Source organism: Oncorhynchus masou, unplaced genomic scaffold, assembly GCF_036934945.1.
Source record: "Oncorhynchus masou masou isolate Uvic2021 unplaced genomic scaffold, UVic_Omas_1.1 unplaced_scaffold_1269, whole genome shotgun sequence".
NCBI lineage: Eukaryota > Metazoa > Chordata > Actinopteri > Salmoniformes > Salmonidae > Oncorhynchus > Oncorhynchus masou.
In genome coordinates, this window is record NW_027002521.1 from 100,608 (window position 1) to 127,460 (window position 26,853).

Sequence of the window (26,853 nt, forward strand, 5' to 3'; positions counted from 1 at the left end):
TATGTTGTCAGCGTTTCAGGGCGTCAGCGTGTTAGGTCGTCAGGGTGTCAGGTGTCAGGGTGTTAGGTCGTCAGCATGTCAGGTGTCAGGGTGTTAGGTCGTCAGGTGTTAGGTTGTTAGGGTGTTATGTTGTCAGCGTTTCAGGGCGTCAGCGTGTTAGGTCGGCAGGGTGTCAGGTGTCAGTGTGTTAGGTTGTCAGCGTGTCAGGTGTCAGGGTGTTAGGTCGTCAGGTGTTAGGTTGTTAAGTTGTTATGTTGTCAGCGTTTCAGGGCGTCAGCGTGTTAGGTCGTCAGGGCGTCAGCGTGTCAGAGTGTTAGGGTATTAGGTTGTCAGGTGTTAGTGTGTCAGGGTGCATATTGTCTAGCCGTCAAATCATACAGCAGCGGAATGAGGAAGTCCAGTTCATGTCCTCACTGCCTTCTCATACAATGAAAGTGAGTGTGTGTGTTTTGGTGTGTGTTTTTGTGTGTGTTGGTGCGTGTTATCCAGTTCATGTCCTCACTGCCTTCTCATACAATGAAAATGTTTTTGGTGTGTGTTGGTGTGTATGTTGTGTGTGTGTATTTTGTTGAGTGTGTGTTTTGGTGTGTGTGTGTCTGTCTGTTTTGGTGTGTGTGTGTGTGTGTGTGTGTGTGTGTGTGTGTGTGTGTGTGTGTGTGTGTGTGTGTGTGTGTGTGTGTGTGTGTGTGTTTTTTGGGGGTGTGTTTGTGTTTTGGTGTGTGTGTTTTGGTGTGATTGTGTGTGTGTTTTTTTGTGTGTGTGTTTTTCAAATAAAATAAAATCTAATTTTATTAGTCACATGCGCCTAATACAACTGGTATAGACCTTAGAGTGAAATGGTTATTTACGAGCCCCTAACCAACAATGCACTTTAAAAAATACAGATAAGAATAACAAATAAAAGTAACAAGTAATTAAAGAGCAGCAGTAAAATAACAATATCGAGACTATATACAGGGGTGTACTGATGCAGAGTCAATGTGCGGCGGTGTAAAAGGGGGTGGGGGGGTCAATGCAAATAGTCTGTGTAGCCATTTGATTAGATGTTCAGGAGTCTTATGGCTTGGGGCTTGAAACTGTTTAGAGGCCTCTTGGACCTAGACTTGGTGCTCCGATACCACTTGCCGTGCGGTAGCAGAGAGAACAGTCTATGACTAGGGTTTCTGGAGTCTTTGACAATTTTTAGGGCCTTCCTCTGACACATCCTGATATAGAGGTACTGGATGGCAGGAAGCGAGGACCCATGCCAAATCTTTTCAGTCTCCTGAGGGGGAATAGGTTTTGTCGTGTCCTCTTCACAACTGTCTTGGTGTGCTTGGACTATGTTAGTTTGTTGGTAATGTGGACACCAAGGAACTTGAAGCTCTCAACCTGCTCCACTGCAGCCCCGTCGATGAGAATGGGGGCGTGCTCGGCCCTCTTTTTCCTGTAGTCCACAATCATCTCCTTTGTCTATATCACATTCAGGGAGAGGTTGTTGTCCTGGCACCACACGGCCAGGTCTCTGACCTCCTCCCTATAGGCTGTCTCTTCGTTCTTGGTGATCAGGCCTAACACTGTTGTTTCATCGACAAACTTAATGATGGTGTTGGAGTCGTGCCTGGCCATGCAGTCATGAGTGAACAGGAAGTGCAGGAGGGGACTGAGCACGCACCAGTGAGGGGACCCTGTGTTGAGGATCAGTGTGGCAGATGTGTTGTTACCTAACCCTACCAATGGGGGGCAGACTGTCAGGAAGTCCAGGATCCAGTTGCAGAGGGAGGTGTTTAGTCCCAGGGTCCTTAGCTTATCGATAAGCTTTGAGGGCACTATGGTGTTGAACGCTAAACTGTAGCAATGAATAGCATTCTCAGATAGGGGTTCCTTTTGTCCAGGTGGGAAAGGGCAGTGTTGAGTGCAATAGCGATTACATCTTCTGTGGATCTGTTGGGGTGGAATGCAAATTGGAGTGGGTCTAGGGTTTCTGGGATGATGGTGTTGATGTGAGCCATGACCAGCCTTGCATAGCACGTCATGGCTACAGACCTGAGTTCTATGGGTCAGTAGTCATTTAGGCAGGTTACATTGGTGTTTTTGGGCACAGGGACTATGGTAGTCTGCTTAAAACATGTTGGTATTACAGACTCGGACAGGTGGAGGTTGAAAATGTCAGTGAAGACACTTGCTAGTTGGTCAGCGCATGCTCGGAGTAAACATCCTGGTAATCCGTCTGGCCCTGCGGCCTTGTGAATATTGACCTGTTTAAAGGTCTTACTCACATCGGCTGTGGAGAGCGTGATGACACAGTCTTCCGGATCAGCTGGTGCTCTCATGCATGTTTCAGTGTTATTTGCCTCGAAGCGAGCATAGAAGTAGTTTAGCTCATCTAGTAGGCTTGTGTCACTGGGCAGCTCTTGGCTGTGCTTCCCTTTGAAGTCTGTAATAGTTTGCAAACCCTGTCACATCCTACGAGCGTCAGAGCCGGTGTACTATGATTCGATCTTAATCCTGTATTGACGCTTTGCCTGTTTGATGGTTTGTCGGCGGGCATAGCGGGATCTCTTATAAGCGTCCAGGTAAAGTCCAACTCCTGGGCAGCTCTACCCTCTAGCTCAGTGCTGATGTTGCCTGAATTCTATGGCTTCTGGTTGCGGTATGTACGTATGGTCACTGTTAGGATGATGTCATCGATGCACTTGTTGATGAAGCCAATAACTGATGTGGTTTACTCCTCAATGCTGTTGGAGGAAACACGGAACATATTCCAATCTGTGCTAGTAAAACAGTCCTGTAGCTTAGCATCTGCTCATCTGACCACTTTTTTATTGATCTACTCACTGACTGAATTATGGTCAGATTTGCCAAATGGAGGGCGAAGGAGAGCTTTGTATGCATCTCTGTGTGTTGAGTAAAGGTGGCCCAGAGTTCTTTTTTCCTGTGGTTGCACATTTAACATGCTGATAGAAATTTGGTCAAATGGATTGAAGTTTCCATGCATTAAAGTCCCAGGCTACTAAGAGCACCGCCTCTGGGTGAAAGTTTTCTTGTTTGCTTATGGCGGAATGCATCTCATTCAATAGTGTTTTAGTGCCAGCCTCTGACTGTGGTGGTGTGTAAAACAGCTACGAAGAATACAGATGAAAACTCTCTAGGTAGATAGTTTGGTCTACAGTTAATCATGAGATACTCTTCCTCAGCCTCAGCAATAACCTTAGATATCGTGCACTAGCTGTTATTTACAAAAAATACATAGTCCGCTGCTCCTTGTCTTACCAAACAACGGTGTTCTATCCTGCCGGTGCAGCGTGTAACCAGCTAGCTGTATGTTGATGTTGTCGTTGTTTAGTCACGACTCATAAGATGTTACAGTTTTGAATGTCCCATTGGTAGTTTAATCTTCCGTGTAGGTCGTCTATTTTATTGTCCAAAGATTGCACGTTTGCTAGCAGAATGGAAGGTAGTTGGGGTTTATTTGACCGCCTACAAATTCTCAGAAGGCAGCCTGCCCTCCGGCCCCTTTTTTCACTCCTGTTTTTTCACGCAAATCACAGGGATCTGGGCCTGTTCTCGAGGAAGCTTGTCAGACCCGTTAATGGAAAAAAAATATTTTTCCAGTCCATGGTGAGTAATCCCAGATGTTCAGAAGTTCTTTTCGGTCATATGACATGGTAGCGGCAACATTATGTACAAAATTAGTAAAAAAATAAGTGATAAAAAATTTAAAAAAAACAATCGGTTGGGGTCATGTAAAACAGCTGCCTTCTTCTCACACCGCCATTTTGGTGTGTGTTTTTTGGTTTGTGTGTTTGTGTGTGTGTGTGTTTTGTTGGTGTGTGTGTGTTTTTGGTGTGTGTGCGCGTGTCTGTTTGTTTGTGTATGCACATCAACTTTTCGAAATGTAATTACCTTAATTTGCAGCTACAACTGGGCTAAATTGGGTTAAATCCACTGGTACTGTTGCGTCACTTTGGTTTCTTTAGTCTGTTCTAATGTCTCTCCCTCTCTCACTCGTTCCAGCACCACCAAGATTCACTAAAGTTCCCGTAGACCAGATTGGCGTATCTGGGGGTGTGGTCTCATTCGTGTGCCAGGCAACAGGAGACCCTAAGCCCCGGGTGAGCTGGAACAAGAAGGGGAAGAAAGTCAACTCCCAGCGCATTGAGGTGAGACAGTGTAACCTTGTAACCCTACACTGCCCCCTACTGTTGTGGATGTAGTATGGAATAATACATCTGAATATAATATACATAATAAATACAATTTAGCAGACACATTTATCCAAAGCAACTTACAACTTACATATTGTATATGTGGCCCCAACAGGAATCGAACCCACAACCCTGGCATTGCTAATGTCACGGTTTTCTGTAGGTGAAAGAGAGTCGGACCAAAATGCGGCATGTCTATTACGATCCATGTTTAATAAAACTGAAGTAAACACGAATCAAATACAAAACAAACAAACGTAACAAGAAAACCGAAACAGCCTAATACTGGTGCAAACCAGCACACAACAGACATAAGGACAAAAAGGAAAATCACCCACAAAACCCAACACCAAACAGGCTACCTAAGTATGGTTCCCAATCAGAGACAATGACTAACACCTGCCTTTGAGGTGAAACACAGAAACAGACAAACTAGACACACAACATAGAATGCCCACTCAGATCACACCCTGACCAAACAAAACATATAAACATACAAAGCAAACTATGGTCAGGGTGTGACATGGATATATCACTTCTGGTAGATCATTTACTTGTACGCAAACTACATCACGACAGACCGTGGTTTTAATTTAACCAGGCATCAATTACAAGAAACCACCATGTTTAGTGACATGACATGGCACAGTGCCAATGTAATCTACTTGTCCTTTTCCACTTGAATAACTAGCTGAATTTGACGTTTGTTTTACGTTCGGTTCTAGTAGTGGCGTGCTACTTTCCCCCTGCGCCCGCTGTGCCTTATTTATGATGTTTGTTTGTTGTGTGTCTCTGTGTGAGCCCAGATGGTGTGTCTAAAGTCATGATTGATTCTCAGGGTTTCCTTAATTAACACATTCCTCACATCGACAGCGCACACACACAGACTCGCTAACACACACATACACACTCTTGTGCTAACACACTATCACGTTAACAACGCTGCCAGCGTACTTAGAAGGAGGGAAGAAGATGGTACCTGAGTATTAATAAGAGAAGAAGAAGATGGAACCCAAGTACATGACAAGTACAGGACAGGCATGTACAGGACAAATACAGGAGAGTACAGGACAAGTACAGAACAGTACAGGACAAATACACATTGACACACACACTGCAGACTCTGGTTCAATCCTGGGCTGTATCACAACCGGCCGTGATCGGGAAATCCCATAGGGCATTGCACAATTGGCCCAGAGTTGTCCGGGTTAGTGGAGGGTTTGGCAGGACAAGGCCAGTACAGGACAAATAAAGGACAGGACAGTACAGGACAAGGACAGGACAGGACAAGGCCAGTACAGTAAAGGAGGACAAGGCCAGTACAGGACAAGGCCAGTACAGGACAGACAGGACAGGACAGGACAAGGACAGTACAGGACAGGACAAGGCCAGTACAGGACAAATACAGGACAAGGGACAGTACAGGACAAGGCCAGGACAGGTACAGGACAAGGCCAGGACAGGACAGGACAAGGACAGTACAGGACAGGACAAGGCCAGTACAGGACAAATACAGGACAAGGACAGTACAGTACAGGACAAGGCCAGTACAGGACAAATACAGGACAAGTGGAGAACAAGAGCGGTACAGGACAAGTACAGAACAAGGCCAGTACAGGACAAGTGCAGAACAAGGCCAGTACAGGACAAGGCCAGTACAGTACAGGACAAGGCCAGTACAGAACAAGGCCAGTACAGGACAAGTGCAGAACAAGGCCAGTACAGGACAAGTGCAGAACAAGGCCAGTACAGGACAAGGCCAGTACAGGACAGGACAAGGCCAGTAAAGGACAAATACAGGACAGGACAAGGCCAGTACAGTACAGGACAAGGCCAGTACAGAACAGGACCAGTGCAGAACAAGACCAGTGCAGGACAAGTTCCTTGAGATGACAAATACAGGCCAATACATGACAGTGCAGGACAAACACAAGACAGTACAGTACAAGTACAGGATAGGACAGTACCATACAGTACAGGACAAGTACAGAGCCGTACAGGACAAGTACAGGGACAAGTACAGAGCCGTACAGGACAAGTACAGGGACAAGTACAGAGCCGTACAGGACAAGTACAGGGACAAGTACAGAGCCGTACAGGACAAGTACAGGGACAAGTACAGAGCCGTACAGGACAAGTACAGGACAAGTACAGAGCCGTACAGGACAAGTACAGAGTACAGGACAAGTACAGGGACAAGTACAGAGCCGTACAGGACAAGTACAGGGACAAGTACAGAGCCGTACAGGACAAGTACAGGGACAAGTACAGAGCCGTACAGGACAAGTACAGGGACAAGGACGTACAGGACAAGTACAGGGACAAGTACAGAGCCGTACAGGACAAGTACAGAGCAGTACAGGACAAGTACAGGACAAGTACAGAGCCGTACAGGACAGGTACAGAACAGGTCAAGTACAGAACAAAACAGGTACAGGACAAGTTCCTTGAGATGACAAATACAGGACAGATCTATACAGGGACGGGGACATTACAGGACAGTGCAGGACAAATACAAGACAGGACAAGTACAGGACAGGACAGTACAGGACAAGTACAGGACAGTAAAGAACAGTACAGTACAGGACAGTACAGGACAAGTACAGGACAAGTAGGACAGGACAAGTACAGTACAAGTCAAATACAGGGCAGTACAGGACAAGTACAGTACAGGACAAGTACAGTATAGGACAAATACAGAGCAGTACAGGACAGTACAGGACAAGTACAATACAGTACAGGACAAGGCCAGTACATGTCCAGGACAAGTACATTACAATATACATAGAGGAGAGTACAGGACAAGGAAGAACTGGACAAGTACAGAACAGTCCAGACAAGACAGTACAGACAAGACAGTACAGGACAACCTACCCTGACAAGTATGACAAGTACAGGACAGACACGACAGTATAGGACAAATACAGTACAGGACAGTACAGGACAAGGACAGTACAGGACAGTACAGGACAAGTACAGGAAAGAACAGGACAAGTACAGGACAAGTACAGGAAAGAACAGGACAAGTACAGGAAAGAACAGGACAAGTACAGGAAAGCACAGGACAAGTACAGGACAAGCCCAGTACAGGACAAGTCCAGGACAGGACAAGTACAGGACAGTGCAATTTCAGTACAGGACAGTCCAATCCCAAACTGTGTTGCATTCTCTTCCGCTAAGACTGAGAAAAAACGATTGAACTGTGGATCCAATGATTACTATTTCCTTGCTTTTAAAAAGTCATTTTGTGAAGGTTCGAAATCGTTGCATTTCCCCTCCAGCAGCTTTTGCTTTGATATTGATCTGGACTCAGTCACGGTGCTGTTTCCTCATTAGCGCTGTAGCCTTGAGATTCATCATGACTCGACGCTGAACCTCCTCACACCACTTCACTTGGTCACCCGCATCTATCCATACGTGTGTTCTCTTTGTTATATATTATGGAAATCACATGTAAAATCACATGTATAGCGTGATCTATGAGTACAATATGAGCACACTGACAGTTATGTTATGATTATTAGTTGACATTGCTGAGAATGAGGGTTTATGCTTTGCAAAGGTACTTATTTCGAATCATAATAATCCTAATGGATGGCTTTAAACATTCTGAAAACATTAAACTTCAAAACTAACCTTATTCCATGGTGACCTTTTCTGAAGACTTGGCCACTGGACTAGCATAGCGATGTCCCGGCTCATATTCTGAAGCTTTGCAGTGAATAAAATGGTATACAGTATGTGAAATGAAGGTGCCCCTAGGGGCTAGTTGAGGAGTCTCGCTCCTAGAAGAATAGTTAGGTTGTCTTTAACTCAAAAACAGATCACTATAACGTTGCCCTTTCTCTCTGACACAGACTATAGAGTTCGATGAGGGTGCCGGCGCCGTCCTTCGGATCCAGCCTCTACGAGCGCCGCGGGACGAGAACATCTACGAGTGCGTGGCGGAAAATAGCGAGGGTGAGGTCAACGTTAACGCCAAGCTGTCCATAATCAGAGGTGAGTCACTCGACGGCGCCTAATGATGAGGTCCTGACCAATGGACCAATGGAGTCCCATTGTCCAATAGTCTTGCAATATATAGTGTTTGATTGCTCACTGCACCAATATTCTCAGCCAGCTTCACGCATAGATGTTTGTTCCTTGTACTAGTACCTTCTAGCTCAGTGGTCTCTAACCTTTTCTAGCATGAGAGCTAGTCAAAAAAGTAATTTTTCTCTAGCTTTCAAATAGTCACATTCTTCTCTTCTTCTCTGCAACTCTTCCCTAGGTCCTTAGTGTACAAGAGACAGTAGTGCACAATGTTTTCTGTCGATATACCTTGTAAAATAACGGTTAATTAACAACTCTAAATGGGGCTCTATAAAATCTGAGATTTGTTACCCAATTTTTGTTTTATGTTTTCCCAAATTATGTTCCGTTAGATTTGTATATATTTTTGTATATTTTCACTCTCAAAATTACAATTGTTTATAGAGAAACAACAGAATTGGATGTCGATGCTTAAATCACATCTGAAGACCTTTTTTAAAGGGGTCTGGAAGAAAACGAACACATTTCGATTTGTTTTGTGTAATTCCCCTTTACCTCTTTGGGCTGGGTGGGACGCAAGCAACCCACCTCGACAACATCTGGTGACATTTTAGAGCGCGAAATTCAAAATACAAAAATCGTAATATTAAACATTCATGAAAATACAAGCCATTTACATCGTTTAAAAGCTTAGCTTCTTGTTCATACATACACGTTGTCAGAAAAAGGCTTTACGGTGAAAGCATAACATGCGATTATCTGAGGACAGTGCCCTGCATACCCCAGCATTAAAAACATATTTCAAACCAGCAGAGGAGTCACACAAATCAGAAATAGCGATCAAATGAATCACTTACCTTTGAAGATCTTCCTCTGTTTGCAATCCCAAGGGTCCCAGCTACACAACAAATGGTTGTTTTGTTCGATAAAGTCCTTCTTTATATCCCAAAAAAGTCAGTTTAGTTAGCACGTTTGATTCAGTAATCCACCCGTTCAACATGCAGACACAGAAATCCCAAAAGTTACCAGTAAACATCATCCAAACAAGTCAAACAACATTTCGCATCAATCCTCAGGTACACTAATATGTAAATAAACTATCAAATTTAAGACGAAATGTAATAAGTTCAATACCAGAAATAAATCACGAAGCCGTCATCCACGCACACCACAAGACTACAGTCCTAATGAGAGACAACTTGAAAAACTACAACTACCAGCTCATTTTTCAAAAAACAAGCCTGAAACCCTTTCTAAAGACTGTTGACATCTAGCGGAAGCCATGGGAACTGCAATCTGAGAGGAATTCCTTTGAATATCTCATAGACAAGTATTGGAATGGCCTGTGACCTCAAAAACACATTTTGTGATGGATTCTCCTCGGGTTTTTGCCTGCCCTATCAGTTCTGTTATACTCACAGACATTATTTTAACAGTTTTAACTGTTAAAACGTCTTAGGGCAGAAATCCCTGCACGGCGCCAAATTCAAAACAACAGAAATCTCCTAATTAAAATTCCTCAAACATTCAAGTATCTTATACCATTTTAAAGGTCATCTTGTTGTTAATCCCACCACAGTGTCCGATTTCAAATAGGCTTTACAGCGAAAGCACCATAAACAATTATGTTAGGTCAGCACCTATTCACAGAAAAACACAGCAATTTTTCCAGCCAAAGAGAGGAGTCACAAAAATCTGAAATAGAGATAAATGAATCACTAACCTTTGATCTTCATCAGATGACACTCATATGACTTCATGTTACACAATACATGTAAGTTTTGTTTGATTAAGTTCATATTTATATAAAAAAATCTCAGTATACATTGGTGTGTTATATTGGGGCAGCATTGGGGCGGCAGGGTACATTGGTGTGTTATATTGGGGCAGCATTGGACTAGTAACCGGAAGGTTGCAAGTTCAAACCCCCGAGCTGACAAGGTACAAATCTGTCATTCTGCCCCTGAACAGGCAGTTAACCCACTGTTCCTAGGCCGTCATTGAAAATAAGAATTTGTTCTTAACTGACTTGCCTAGTAAAATAAAGGTGAAAAAACAACAACAAAAAAATGTTCAGTAGTTCCAAAAACATCCGGGGATTTTGCAGAGAGCCAAATCAATTTACAGAAATATTCATTATAAATGTTGATGAAAATACAAGTGTTATGCATGGAATTAAAGATATACTTCCTTAATGCAACCGCTGTGTCAGATTTAAAAAAGCTTTATGGAAAAAGCAAACCAATATTCTCAGCAATAATCTGAGTACGGCGCTCAGAAAACAAATACATATATCCGCCATGTTGGAGTCAACAGAAGTCAGAAATAACATTAAATATTCACTTACCTCTGATAATCTTCATCAGAATGCACTCCCAAGAATTCCAGTTCCACATTAAATGTTTGATTTGTTCGATAAAGTAATCATTTATGTCCAAATAGCTTCTTTTGTTAGCGTGTTTGGTAAACAAATCAAAACTCACGAAGCGCGTTCACTAGTTGCAGACGAAATGTCAAAAAGTTCAGTTACAGTCCGTAGAAACTTGTCAAACGATAGAATCAATCTTTAGGAGGTTTTTAACATAAAACTTAATAATATTCCAACTGGAGAATTCCTTTGTCTTCAGAAAAGCAAAGGAACGGGAGATACCTCTCATGTGAAATGCGCGTGACCAGTGCGTGACTGCTGGCAGACCTCTGACTCATTCCCCTCTCATTCAGTCCCCCATTCACAGTAGAAGCCTCAAACAAGTTTCTAAAGACGGTTGACATCTAGTGGAAGCCTTAGGATGTGCAAGATGACCAATATCCCACTGTATCTTCAATAGGGGCTGAGTTGAAAATCGACCAACCTCAGATATCCCACTTCCTGGTTGGATTTTTTCTCAGGTTTTTGCCTGCCATATGAGTTCTGTTATACTCACAGCCATTATTCAGTTATAACAGTTTTAGAAACTTCAGAGTGTTTTCTATCCAATAATACTAGTAATATGCATATATTAGCATCTGGGATAGAGTAGCAGGCAGTTTACTCTGGGCACCACTGGGTACCTTATTCATCCAATTCAATGCTGCCCTCAGCCATAAGAGGTTTAACAGAAACTTCAGAGTGTTTTCTATCCAATTCTACCAATTATATGCATAACTTAGCTTCTGGGCCTGAGTAACAGGCAGTTTACTTTGAGCACGTCAGTCATCCAAACTTCCGAATACTGCCCCCTAGCCTTAAGAAGTTTTACACATCCGGCCCTTTAATTGCCATCTAGCGAGTTAGGAATGTGTCCTCTAATGTGGTGGTCTGTACTGCTGCTGCTCATTTCATGGCAAAGTTTGATCTAAATAATAGATACAAATGAAATAATTACTCATGACATACTTCTGTCAGGTAAGCCTACTCTACAGTTAATATTTAATTGAGAAGGTTTTGGGGAAAGTATTTCTGTCAAACCACAAGATGGTTACACATGGAGTGATGGACAAACGCACGCACCACACAGACAGGTGCAATATTGCTGGAAATTATTTGCCATATATTGTGTCAGGTTTGGCTTTTTAAGCCAATAGTGGCTAACCAGGGGTGGGATAACATCAATGTTGCGTTGATTAGATAGTAGCTGGGAGTTTGCGATATCTGATACTTGTGAGATTTCTTTATGACATTTTGCGACGTGTGTGCACTTTCAGGATTGTTTGGGGAGCTATTCATAGGTTAGCAGCGAGCTACTGGTAGCTTGCAATCGACCTGCTGGAGACTCCTGTTCGAGCTCTTTATAATGTAGCTACCTGTAACCCTCTATTGGATGCATAGGCTACATCCCTTGCAGTCAGGATGTTTCCACGTGTATACTAACTACTGGCCGTTATGCTCAAAACAAACTTGGACATGAGGAACGCTGATCCTACGCCAGTCTTTGTGGGCGACCGTGGCAGATGCATATCACAGTGGGCACTTCCTGGTCTATCATGCGTCATTCTGCAACGCAACTATATTTAATTCACCATTCAGAGAGGAGTGTATAGACATTCTATCCCAACAGGATTCTCTATTTTATCACATTTGTTTTTACTGTATTCACTGATGCAAAAGGGAGGTAGGAGGGCAGAGGAGAAGAGTGGTGGTGGAGAGAGAGGGAGAGATTATGGATTGGTTATGAAAGATGGAAGAGTGGTCACCAACTGTGCTGAAATAGTATTTATTGAATCTGTATCAAAATGTGTGCCTGTTGTTGACGCTCACACACTCCCCTCCACCTCCCCCTTTTTCTGTCTGTCTGTCTGTCTGTCTGTCTGTCTGTCTCTTTTTTTTCTCTGTTTGTCTGTCTCTCTCTCTGTCTCTCTGTCTGTCTCTCTCTCTGTGTCTCTGTCTCTGTCTCTGTCTGTCTCTCGCTCTGTGTCTCTGTCTGTCTGTCTCTCTGTCTCTGTCTGTCTCTCTCTCTCTGTCTCTGTCTGTCTCTCTGTCTCTTGCTCTCCCTGTCTCCCTCCCTTTCTCCCTCTCTCCCCGTCTCTATCCGTCTCTCTCTCTGTTCCTCCATCTCCCCCTCTTTCCACTGCTGCCATCTGTCCCGGTAAAGGGGACTATAGGAGTCAGGAGATTTAGGGGCCTATAGGAGTCAGGGGATATAGGGGACTATAGGGGTCAGGAGATATAGGGGTCAGGCGATATAAGGGGACTGTCGGAGTCAGGAGATATAGGGGGACTGTAGGAGTCAGGAGATATAGGGGACTATAGGCTAAGGATTTGCAGATGTAGGACTTTTGGCAAAGGACAAGGGACTGATAGAAAACTCACACACATATACACAGAATCTACACTCCCCATGCTGTATCTACACTTCCCCTACTGTATCTATACTCCCCTACTGTATCTATACTCCCCATGCTGTATCTACACTCCCCTACTGTATCTATACTCCCCATGCTGTATCTACACTCCCCAACTGTATCTATACTCCCCTGCTGTATCTACACTCCCCTACTGTATCTAAACTCCCCTGCTGTATCTTAACTCCCCATGCTGTATCTACACTCCCCATGCTGTATCTACACTCCCCATGCTGTATCTACACTCCCCATGCTGTATCTACACTCCCCATGCTGTATCTACACTCCCCATGCTGTATCTATACTCCCCATGCTGTATCTACACTCCCCACTGCTGTATCTATACTCCCCTACTGTATCTATACTGCTGTATCTACACTCCCCATGCTGTATCTACACTCCCCTACTGTATCTACACTCCCCTACTGTATCTACACTCCCCTACTGTATCTATACTCCCCTACTGTATCTATACTCCCCTATGCTGTATCTACACTCCCCTACTGTATCTATACTCCCCATGCTGTATCTACACTCCCCATGCTGTATCTACACTCCCCTACTGTATCTATATCTGTATCTTCACTCCCCATGCTGTATCTACACTCCCCTACTGTATCTACACTCCCCTACTGTATCTACACTCCCCTCCCCATGCTGTATCTACACTCCCCATGCTGTATCTACACTCCCCTACTGTATCTACACTCCCCATGCTGTATCTACACTCCCCTACTGTATCTACACTCCCCTACTGTATCTACACTCCCCATGCTGTATCTACACTCCCCATGCTGTATCTACACTCCCCTACTGTATCTACTCCCCTACTGTATCTACACTCCCCTACTGTATCTATACTCCCCATGCTGTATCTACACTCCCCATGCTGTATCTACACTCCCCATGCTGTATCTACACTCCCCTACTGTATCTATGCTGTACTCCCCTACTGTATCTATACTCCCCATGCTGTATCTACACTCCCCTACTGTATCTACACTCCCCCTGTATCCACTCCCCTACTGTATCTACACTCCCCATGCTGTATCTACACTCCCCTACTGTATCTATACTCCCCATGCTGTATCTACACTCCCCATGCTGTATCTACACTCCCCCCTACTGTATCTACACTCCCCATGCTGTATCTACACTCCCCATGCTGTATCTACACTCCCCTACTGTATCTATACTCCCCATGCTGTATCTACACTCCCCATGCTGTATCTACACTCCCCATACTGTATCTACACTCCCCATGCTGTATCTATACTGTATCTACACTCCCCTACTGTATCTATATCTACACTCCCTACTGTATCTACTCCCTACTGTATCTACACTCCCCATGCTGTATCTACACTCCCCATGCTGTATCTACACTCCCCTACTGTATCTACACTACTGTATCTACACTCCCCATGCTGTATCTACACTCCCCTACTGTATCTACACTCCCCTACTGTATCTGTATCACTCCCCATGCTGTATCTACACTCCCCATGCTGTATCTACACTCCCCTACTGTATCTACACTCCCCTACTGTATCTACACTCCCCTACTGTATCTACACTCCCCTACTGTATCTATACTCCCCTACTGTATCTATACTCCCCATGCTGTATCTACACTCCCCATGCTGTATCTACACTCCCCTACTGTATCTATACTCCCCATGCTGTATCTACACTCCCCATGCTGTATCTACACTCCCCTACTGTATCTATACTCCCCTACTGTATCTATATCTACCTCCTACTGTATCTACACACTGTATCTACCCCTGCTGTATCTACACTCCCTACTGTATCTATACTCCCCATGCTGTATCTACACTCCCATGCTGTATGCTGTATCTACACTCCCCATGCTGTATCTACACTCCCCTACTGTATCTATACTCCCCTGCTGTATCTACACTCCCCTACTGTATCTATACTCCTCATGCTGTATCTACTCCCCATGCTGTATCTTCCCCTGCTGTATCTACACTCCCCTACTGTATCTACACTCCCCATACTGTATCTATACTCACTCATGCTGTATCTACACTCCCCATGCTGTATCTACACTCCCCTACTGTATCTACACTCCCCTACTGTATCTATACTCCCCTACTGTATCTATACTCCCCTACTGTATCTATACTCCCCTACTGTATCTACACTCCCCTACTGTATCTACACTCCCCATGCTGTATCTATACTCCCCTACTGTATCTATACTCCCCATGCTGTATCTACACATCTATCCCCTATGCTGTATCTACACTCCCCTACTGTATCTATACTATCTCCCCTACTGTATCTATACTCCCCATGCTGTATCTACACTCCCCATGCTGTATCTACACTACTGCATCTACACCTACTGTATCTATACTCCCCTACTGTATCTATACTCCTCATGCTGTATCTACACTCCCCATGCTGTATCTACACTCCCCTACTGTATCTATACTCCCCATGCTGTATCTACACTCCCCATGCTGTATCTACACTCCCCTGCTGTATCTACACTCCCCTACTGTATCTATACTCCCCATGCTGTATCCACTCCCCATGCTGTATCTACACTCCCCTACTGTATCTACACTCCCCATGCTGTATCTACTCTCCCCATGCTGTATCTACACTCCCCTACTGTATCTATACTCCCCATGCTGTATCTACACTCCCCATGCTGTATCTACACTCCCCTACTGTATCTACACTCCCCATGCTGTATCTACACTCCCCTACTGTATCTACACTCCCCTACTGTATCTACACTCCCCATGCTGTATCTACACTCCCCATGCTGTATCTGCACTCCCCTACTGTATCTACACTCCACTAATGTATCGACACTCCCCTACTGTATCTACACTCCCCATGCTGTATCTACACTCCCCATGCTGTATCTACACTCCCCTACTGTATCTATACTCCTACACTCCCCTACTGTATCTATACTCCCCATGCTGTATCTACACTCCCCTACAGTATCTACACTCCCCTACTGTATCTACACTCCCCTACTGTATCTACACTCCCCTACTGTATCTATACTCCCCTACTGTATCTATACTCCCCATGCTGTATCTACACTCCCCTCCCATGCTGTATCTACACTCCCCATGCTGTATCTACACTCCCCATGCTGTATCTACACTCCCCCCTACACTCCCCATGCTGTATCTACACTCCCCATGCTGTATCTACACTCCCCTGCCGTATCCTCCCCATGCTGTATCTACACTCCCCTACTGTATCTACACTCCCCTACTGTATCTATACTCCCTACTGTATCTATACTCCCCTACTGTATCTACACTCCCCTACTGTATCTACACTCCCCATGCTGTATCTACACTCCCATACTGTATCTACACTCCCCCTGTATCTGTATCTACACTCCCCATGCTGTATCTACACTCCCCTACTGTATCTACACTCCCCTACTGTATCTATACTCCCCTACTGTATCTACACTCCCCATGCTGTATCTACACTCCCCTACTGTATCTACACTCCCCTACTGTATCTACTGTATCTATACTCCCCATGCTGTATCTACACTCCCCTGCTGTATCTACACTCCCCTACTGTATCTACACTCCCCATACTGTATCTACACTCCCCTACTGTATCTACACTCCCCATGCTGTATCTACACTCCCCATGCTGTATCTACACTCCCCATGCTGTATCTACTCTCCCCATGCTGTATCTCACTCCCCTACTGTATCTATACTCCCCTACTGTATCTACACTCCCCTACTGTATCTACACTCCCCTACTGTATCTACACTCCCCTACTGTATCTACACTCCCCATGCTGTATCTACACTCCCCTACTGTATCTACACTCCCCTACTGTATCTACACTCCCTATGCTCTATCTATGCTGTATCTACACTCCCCTACTGTATCTACACTCCCCTGCTGTACTCTACTGTACTACTCCCCATGCTGTATCTACACTCCCCTACTGTATCTACACTCCCCTACTGTATCTACACTCCCCTACTGTATCTACACTCCCCTACTGTATCTACACTCCCCTACTGTATCTATACTCCCCATGCTGTATCTACACTCCCCATGCTGTATCTACACTCCCCTACTGTATCTACACTCCCCTACTGTATCTACACTCCCCTACTGTATCTACACTCCCCTACTGTATCTATCTACACTCCCCATGCTGTATCTACACTCCCCTACTGTATCTACACTCCCCTACTGTATCTATACTGCTGTATCTACACTCCCCATGCTGTATCTACACTCCCCTACTGTATCTATACTCCCCTACTGTATCTATACTCCCTGCTGTATCTACACTTCCCCTGCTGTATCTACACTCCCCTACTGTATCTACACTCCCCTACTGTTTCTACACTCCCCTGTATCTACCTCTAGTATCTATATACTGTATCTATAGTATGCTGTATCTACACTTCCCCTGCTGTATCTACACTTCCCTACTGTCCCCTAGTAGTATTACACTCCCCATGCTGTATCTACACTCCCCTACTGTAGTCTGTCAGGGATGCTGTCTTGTATCTACACTCCCCTACTGTATCTACACTCCCCTGCCCTGTATCTACAGAACATGTGATCTGAATGATTAACTGTATCTACACTCCCCTACCACTCCCCTACTGTATCTACACTCCCCTGCTGTATCTACACTCCCCTACTGTATCTACACTCCCCTGGTATCTCACTTGCTGGAAGTACTATACTGTATCTACCTGCTACTGTATCTACACTCCCCTACTTTCTACACTTGTTCCCCTGCTGTATCTTCATGATGTATCTATTCTCTTGTATCCATCCTGTTTTTACTGTATTTACACTCCCCTACTGACCATCTCTGTCTCACTCTACTGTATCTCCCCTACTGTATCTATACTCCCCTACTGTATCTACACTCCCCTACTGTATCTACACTCCCCTACTGTATCTACACTCCCTACTGTATCTACACTCCCCTACTGTATCTACACTCCCCTACTGTATCTACACTCCCCTACTGTATCTATACTCCCCTACTGTATCTACACTCCCCTACTGTATCTACACTCCCCTACTGTATCTACACTCCCCATGCTGTATCTACACTCCCCATGCTGTATCTACACTCCCCTGTTGTATCTACACTCCCCATGCTGTATCTACACTCCCCTGCTGTATCTACATTCCCCTGCTGTATCTACATTCCTCTGCTGTATCTGTATCTACATTCCCCTGCTGTATCTACATTCCTCTGCTGTATCTCCCCATGCTGTATCTACACTCCCCATGCTGTATCTACACTCCCTGCTGTATCTACATTCCCCTACTGTATCTACACTCCCCTCAAAATTAAATTCAAATGACTTTATTGGCATACTGGAAAGATATGTTTTACATTGCTAAAGCAAGTGTAAATGATAATAAACTCCCCTACTGTATAAACAATAAATGTATCTAAATTCCCCTACTGTATCTACACTCCCCTACTGTTTCTACACTCCCCTGTGCTTTAGATAGTACATTTCAAATGTCATAGTTTTATGGTCTGTCAGGGATACACTGTAGAGTGTTGCCCTAACAGAACAGTGAGCTGAATGATTAAGAACCATCTCTCTACAGCCAGTCCTCACAGACAGACACCACACACACTCTCCTGCTCCCTTCTCTTTCCCATCCTTGTCTCTCCACTCTGGAACTAATCCAAACCTCTCCTGTTTTCTTGCCTATCTCTCTCTCTCTCTCACTCTCACTAAACTCTCTCTCTCTCTCTCTCGCTCTCTCTGCATCTCTCTCTCTCTCTCCTCTCTCTCTCTCTCTCTCTCTCTCTCTCTCTGCTCTCTCTCTCAAAATTAAATTCAAATGACTTTATTGGCATGGAAAGATATGTTTACATTGCCAAAGCAAGTGAAATAGATAATAAACAAAAGTGAAATAAACAATAAATAAAAAATGAACATTACATTACATTACACACACAAAGGATTTGAGACATTTCAAATGTCATATTATGGCTATACACTGTAGAGTGTTGTAACGATGTACACATATATCTCTCTCTCTCTCACAGACAGACACACACACACTCTCCTGCTCCCTCTTTCCCATCTTGTTCACCCTCCTTGTCTCACCAGGTGGAACTAATCCTACCTCTCCTGTTTTCTTGTAGTGTTCCTGAATCTCCACTCTGTAGCCTTCTCTCTCCCTGCCTCTCTCTCTCTCTCTCTCTCTCTCTCTCTCTCTCTCTCTCTCTCTCTCTCTCTCTCTCTCTCTCTCTCTCTCTCTCTCTCTCTCTCTCTCTCTCTCTCTCTCTCTCTCTCCCCCCTCTCTCTCTCCCTTTGTCTTTCTCCTGGCGTAGGACAACTCAAACACAGGTGCTGGTATTTTGAAGCTGTCTAGATTTGCCTTTCCCAGGCTCTCAGGTTTCTTGCCCCCTTCCACAATTTTTTCGCTAGTCACTCGACCTCTCGACCTTTCGCTACCAGCACCTCTCAGACCTCTCTGTCTGTTGTCTTTCTCTCTCCATTTCTTTCTCCCATCTGTCATGTATTTTCACTTTCTCCCTCGTCCTCCTTTCTCTGTATTTCTCACTCTATCTCTCTCCATCCCTCGCTCTCTCTCTCTCTTTGTGAACCTCATAGCTGAGAGAGCTCATTAGTAAAGAGAGTGGTGCAGGTTGGGGCCACCAAACTTGTTTGATCAGGCAGCCTGTTAATAGGCTGATTTCCTGGAGAACCAGGAAGTGGTGTTTGTTCTACCATTCACTACCTATTCCCATTTAATTGGATCTGACACACATGGTTCTTATACTGTATAGGCTACACACACACACACACACACACACACACACACACACACACACACACACACACACACACACACACACACACACACACACACACACACACACACACACAGTTCTTATCCTGTATAGGCTGCACACATGCACTCAAACATCACACACACACACACGCACGCCCACACTGGGGGAACAAAAAAGTCAGAGACCCTCTGCATCCCAAATTGCTCCCTATATAGTGCACTACCTTGGACCAGAACCCCCATGACCAGACCACTACATATGGAATAGGGTGCCATTTTGAACATCATGCATAACCCCACTGCCTTGGCCCGGTGTGATGTCCTATGATTCACCTCACGCTCAACATCTTGTCGTCCCACTCCATCCTCCCCTGGAGAGAATGATGTGGTTTCCAGTCAAACCTCCAACCTCCCCGCCCTGCCACCAACGCTGCCCATCCCTCCCCTGGAAGTTTACTGTGAACAAGGCAGGCCACTATGGGCCACAAACAGGACCCAATCAACCCCCCAGATAGCTTCAGCTACAAATGCAGCTGGGCGCTAGCCACCAATCTCCCAGATGAAAAATAAATTCAATTAAAGAGAGCGCAGGGAGGGAAGGAGTGAGGCCTTAGGACATCCTTCCTCATCTCACCCTCAGGCTGAAGGACACGTTTTAGGACATCCTTACTCATCTCACCCTCAGACTGAAGGACAAGTTTTAGGACATCCTTACTCATCTCACCCTCAGACTGAAGGACAAGTTTTAGGACATCCTTACCCATCTCACCCTCAGGCTGAAGGACAAGTTTTAGGACAGGCTGAAGGACAAGTTTTAGGACATCCTTACCCATCTCACCCTCAGGCTGAAGGACAAGTTTTAGGACATCCTTACCCATCTCATCAGGCTGAAGGACAAGTTTTAGGACATCCTTCCTCTCTCCTTGCCTCTATATCTCTACCCCCCCCTCATCATTCCCTCTCCCCCTCTCTCCACACCGGCGGATGCGGTGCAGTAGTTGCAGCCCCAGGGGTGGCAGGGTATTAGTGAGCGATGTGTTCTTAAAGCCGTGCCTGAATGATTTGGAGTAACGGAGCGTGGCTGATGATCATTCCCGCTCTATTCCTCCGGGAAAGAAAAAGTGCATTATCATGCATTAGGGAGGGGCGCTTCACAACACATCCAGGCCTGGGACATGGTGTGTGTGTGTGTGTGTGTGTGTGTGTGTGTGTGTGTGTGTGTGTGTGTGTGTGTGTGTGTGTGTGTGTGTGTGTGTGTGTGTGTGTGTGTGTGTGTGTGTGTGTGTGTGTGTGTGTGTGTGTGTGTGTGTGTGTGTGTGTGCGTGCGTGCGTGACTTGTGCCTCTAAAAAAGACTGCATGTGATCCTATATAGCTGTTTGATGGAAGGTGTCAGGGAGACACTGGACGGGAAGGTGCCAGGGAGACACTGGACGGGAAGGTGATAATGGGTATCTTTGGGACAGGCAGGTGATAATGGGTATCTTTGGGACAGACAGGTAATAATGGGTAGCTTTTAGACAGAAAGGGAGGAGTGCTAAGGATAGATATGAATAGGGACAGGTATGAATAGTGATAGGTATGAATAGCGATAGGTATGATTAGTGATAGGTATGAATAGTGATAGGGACAGGGATAGGTATGAATAGTGATAGGTATGGACAGGGATGATAGGTATGAATAGGGATAGGTATGAATAGTGATAGGTATGAATAGGGATAGGTATGAATAGTGATAGGTATGAATAGGGATAGGTATGAATAGTGATAGGTATAAATAGTGATAGGTATGAATAGGGACAGGTATGAATAGTGATAGGTATGAATATGGATAGGTATGAATAGGTATGAATAGTGACAGGTATGAATAGGGATAGGTATGAATAGTGACAGGTATGAATAGGGATAGGTATGAATAGAGAAAGGTATGAATAGAGAAAGGTATGAATAGAGAAAGGTATGAATAGGGATAGGTATGAATAGGAATATGTATGAATAGGTAATAGGTATGAATAGTGATAGGTATGAAATGATAGGTGTGAAAGGTATGGATAGGGATAGGTATGAATAGTGATAGGTATGAATAGTGATAGGTATAAGGGATAGTGAATAGTAGGTATGAATAGTGACAGGTATGAATATGAATAGGGATAGGTATGAATAGTAATAGGTATGAATAGTGATAGGTATGGACAGGGATGGGTATGAATAATGACAGGTATGAATAGGGATAGGTATGGACAGGGATAGGTATGAATAGTGACAGGTATGAATAGTGACAGTTATGAATAGGGATAGGTATGAATAGTGATAGGTATAAATAGTGATAGGTATGAATAGTGATAGGTATGAATAGTGATAGGTATGAATAGTGATAGGTATGAATAGTGAAAGGTATGAATAGGGATAGGTATGAATAGGGATAGGTATGAATAGTGATAGGTATGAATAGTGATAGGTATGAATAGTGATAGGTATGAATAGGGATAGGTATGAATAGTGATAGGTATGAATAGGGATAGGTATGAATAGTGATAGGTATGAATAGTGATAGGTATGAATAGGGATAGGTATGAATAGTGATAGGTATCAATAGTGATAGGTAGGACAGGGATAGGTATGAATAGGGATAGGTATGAATAGTGATAGGTATGAATAGGGATAGGTATGAATAGGATAGGTATGAATAGTGATAGGTATGAATAGGACAGATAGAATATGAATAGGAAAGGTATGAATAGGGATAGGTATGAATAGTGAAAGGTATGAATAGGGATAGGTATGAATAGTGACAGGAATATGAATAGGGATAGGTATGAATAGTAATGACAGGTATGAATAGGGATAGGTATGGACAGGGATAGTTATAGGTATGAATAATGACAGGTATGAATAGGGATAGGTATGGACAGGGATAGGTATGAATAGTGATAGGTATGAATAGGGACAGTTATGAATAGTGATAGGTATGAATAGTGATAGGTATGGACAGGGATAGGTATGAATAGTGATCAGGTATGAATAGTGATAGGTATGAATAGGGACAGATATGAATAGGGATAGGTATGAATAGTGATAGGTATGAATAGGGACAGATATGAATAGGGACAGTATGAATAGGGATAGGTATGAATAGGGATAGGTATGAAGGTATGAATATGGATAGGTATGAATAGAGAAAGGTATGAATAGGGATAGGTATGAATATGGATAGGTATGAATAGGAATATGTATGAATAGGGATAGGTATGAATAGGGATAGGAATGAATATGGAAAGGTATGAATAGGGATAGGTATGAATAGAGATAGGTATGAATACGGATGGATAGGAATAGTGATATGTATGAATAGGGATTGGTATGAATAGGAATAGGTATAAATAGTGATAGGTATGAATAGAGAAAGGTATGAATAGGGATAGGTATGAATGGAATTGGTATGAATAGAGAAAGGTATGAATAGGGATAGGTATGAATAGTAATAGGTATGAATAGAGAAAGGTATGAATAGGATAGGTATGAATATGGATAGGTATGAATAGAGAAAGGTATGAATTGGAATATGTATGAATAGGGATAGGTATGAATACGGATGGATAGGAATAGTGATATGTATGAATAGGGATTGGTATGAATAGGAATAGGTATGAATAGGAATATGTATGAATAGGGATAGGTATGAATAGAGAAAGGTATGAATAGGGATAGGTATGAATATGGATAGGTATGAATAGAGAAAGGTATGAATAGGAATATGTATGAATAGGGATAGGTATGAATACGGATGGATATGAATAGTGATATGTATGAATAGGGATTGGTATGAATAGGAATAGGTATGAATAGGAATATGTATGAATAGGGATAGGTATGAATAGGGATAGGTATGAATAGGGATAGGTATGAATAGGGATAGGTATGAATAGGAATATGTATGAATAGGGATAGGTATGAATATGGATAGGTATGAATAGAGAAAGGTATGAATAGGGATAGGTATGAATATGGATAGGTATGAATAGAGAAAGGTATGAATAGGGATAGGTATGAATATGGATAGGTATGAATAGGAATATGTATGAATAGGGATAGGTATGAATATGGATAGGTATGAATAGAGAAAGGTATGAATAGGGATAGGTATGAATATGGATAGGTATGAATAGAGAAAGGTATGAATAGGGATAGGTATGAATATGGATAGGTATGAATAGAGAAAGGTATGAATAAGGATAGGTATGAATATGGATAGGTATGAATAGAGAAAGGTATGAATATGGATAGTATGAATAGGGATAGGTATGAATAGGGATAGGTATGAATAGGGATAGGTATGAATAGGGATAGGTATGAATAGGGACAGATATGAATAGGGACAGGTATGAATAGGGATGGATAGGAATAGTGATATGTATGAATAGGGATTGGTATGAATAGGGATAGGTATGAATAGGGACAGATGTGAATAGGGACAGGTATGAATAGGGATGGATAGGAATAGTGATATGTATGAATAGGGATTGGTATGAATAGGAATAGGTATAAATAGTGATAGGTATGAATAGAGAAAGGTATGAATAGGGATAATTATCACTGGAATAGGTATGAATAGAGAAAGGTATGAATAGGGATAGGTATGAATAGTAATAGGTATGAATAGTGACAGTTATGAATAGGGATAGGTATGAATAGGAATAGGTATAAATAGTGATAGGTATGAATAGGGATAGGTATGAATAGTGATAGGTCTGAATAGTGACAGGTATGAATAGTGATATGTATGAATAGGGATAGGTATGAATAGGAATAGGTATAAATAGTGATAGGTATGAATAGGGATAGGTATGAATAGTGATAGGTCTGAATAGTGACAGGTATGAATAGGGATAGGTATGAATAGGGACAGGTATGAATATGGATAGGTATGAATAGAGAAAGGTATGAATAGGGATAGGTATGAATATGGATAGGTCTGAATAGTGACAGGTATGAATAGGGATAGGTATGAATAGGGACAGGTATGAATAGGGATAGGTATGAATAGTGATAGGTCTGAATAGTGACAGGTATGAATAGGATAGGTATGAATAGGGACAGGTATGAATATGGATAGGTATGAATAGTGACAGGTATGAATAGGGATAGGTATGAATAGGGACAGGTATGAATAGGGATAGGTATGAATAGTGATAGGTCTGAATAGTGACAGGTATGAATAGGGATAGGTATGAATAGGGACAGGTATGAATATGGATAGGTATGAATAGAGAAAGGTATGAATAGGGATAGGTATGAATATGGATAGGTATGAATAGAGAAAGGTATGAATAGGGATAGGTATGAATAGAGAAAGGTATGAATAGAGAAAGGTATGAATAGGGATATGTATGAATATGGATAGGTATGAATATGGATAGGTATGGATAGAAAAGGTATGAATAGGAATATGTATGAATAGGGATAGGTATGAATATGGATAGGTATGAATAGAGAAAGGTATGAATAGGGATAGGTATGAATATGGATAGGTATGAATAGAGAAAGGTATGAATAGGGATAGGTATGAATAGAGAAAGGTATGAATAGGAATATGTATGAATAGGGATAGGTATGGACAGGGATAGGTCTGAATAGTGACAGGTATGAATAGGGATAGGTATGAATAGGGACAGGTATGAATATGGATAGGTATGAATAGAGAAAGGTATGAATAGGGATAGGTATGAATATGGATAGGTATGAATAGAGAAAGGTATGAATAGGGATAGGTATGAATAGAGAAAGGTATGAATAGAGAAAGGTATGAATAGGGATATGTATGAATATGGATAGGTATGAATATGGATAGGTATGGATAGAGAAAGGTATGAATAGGAATATGTATGAATAGGGATAGGTATGAATATGGATAGGTATGAATAGAGAAAGGTATGAATAGGGATAGGTATGAATATGGATAGGTATGAATAGAGAAAGGTATGAATAGGGATAGGTATGAATAGGGATAGGTATGAATATGGATAGGTATGAATAGAGAAAGGTATGAATAGGGATAGGTATGAATAGAGAAAGGTATGAATAGAGAAAGGTATGAATAGGGATAGGTATGGACAGGGATAGGTATGAATATTGATAGGTATGAATAGTGATAGGTATGAATAGGGATAGGTATGAATAGGGATAGGTATGAATAGTGATAGGTATGAATAGGGATAGGTATGAATAGGGATAGGTATGGATGGGGATAGGTGTGGATGGGGATAGGTATGAATAGGGACAGATATGAATAGGGATAGGTATGAATAGTGATAGGTATGAATAGTGATAGGTATGGATAGGGATAGGTATGAATAGTGATAGGTATGAATAGGGACAGATATGAATAGGGATAGGTATGAATAGTGATAGGTATGAATAGTGATAGGTATGAATAGTGATAGGTATGGATAGGGATAGGTATGAATAGTGATAGGTATGAATAGGGATAGGTATGGATGGGGATAGGTGTGGATGGTGATAGGTATGAATAGGGATAGGTATGAATAGTGATAGGTATGAATAGTGATAGGTATGAATAGTGATAGGTATGGATAGGGATAGGTATGAATAGTGATAGGTATGAATAGTGATAGGTATGAATAGTGACAGGTATGAATAGTGACAGGTATGAATAGTGATAGGTATGAATAGTGATAGGTATGGACAGGGATAGGTATGAATAGTGACAGGTATGAATAGTGACAGGTATGAATAGTGATAGGTATGAATAGGGATAGGTATGAATAGTGATAGGTATGAATAGGGATAGGTATGAATAGGGACAGATATGAATAGGGATAGTTATGGATGTGGATAGGTATGAATAGGGACGGATATGAATAAGGATAGGTATGGATGGTGATAGGTATGGACAGGGATAGGTATGAATAGTGATAGGTATGAATAGTGATAGGTATGAATAGTGATAGGTATGAATAGTGATAGGTAT

At 42.9% G+C, this 26,853-nt stretch overlaps 1 protein-coding gene across 1 annotated transcript; it reads left to right on the plus strand.

Moving 5' to 3' along the window:
- Positions 1–1,614: 1,614 nt before the first annotated feature.
- LOC135530135 (receptor-type tyrosine-protein phosphatase S-like) lies at positions 1,615–8,465 on the plus strand. Its single transcript, XM_064958519.1, has 4 exons — positions 1,615–1,656; positions 3,960–4,142; positions 8,045–8,186; positions 8,458–8,465. The coding sequence occupies exons 1-4, from the start codon at positions 1,615–1,617 to the stop codon at positions 8,463–8,465; spliced, it is 375 nt and encodes a 124-aa protein (XP_064814591.1).
- Positions 8,466–26,853: the final 18,388 nt, after the last annotated feature.

Coding starts and splice junctions, on each gene's coding strand:
- LOC135530135 (XM_064958519.1), top strand. CDS start 1,615: ATGAGTGAACAGGAAGTGCAGGAGGGGACTGAGCACGCACCA. Junction 1,657..3,959: donor AGGGGACTGAGCACGCACCA/GTGAGGGGACCC, acceptor TGGTTTCTTTAG/TCTGTTCTAATGTCTCTCCC. Junction 4,143..8,044: donor TCAACTCCCAGCGCATTGAG/GTGAGACAGTGT, acceptor TCTCTGACACAG/ACTATAGAGTTCGATGAGGG.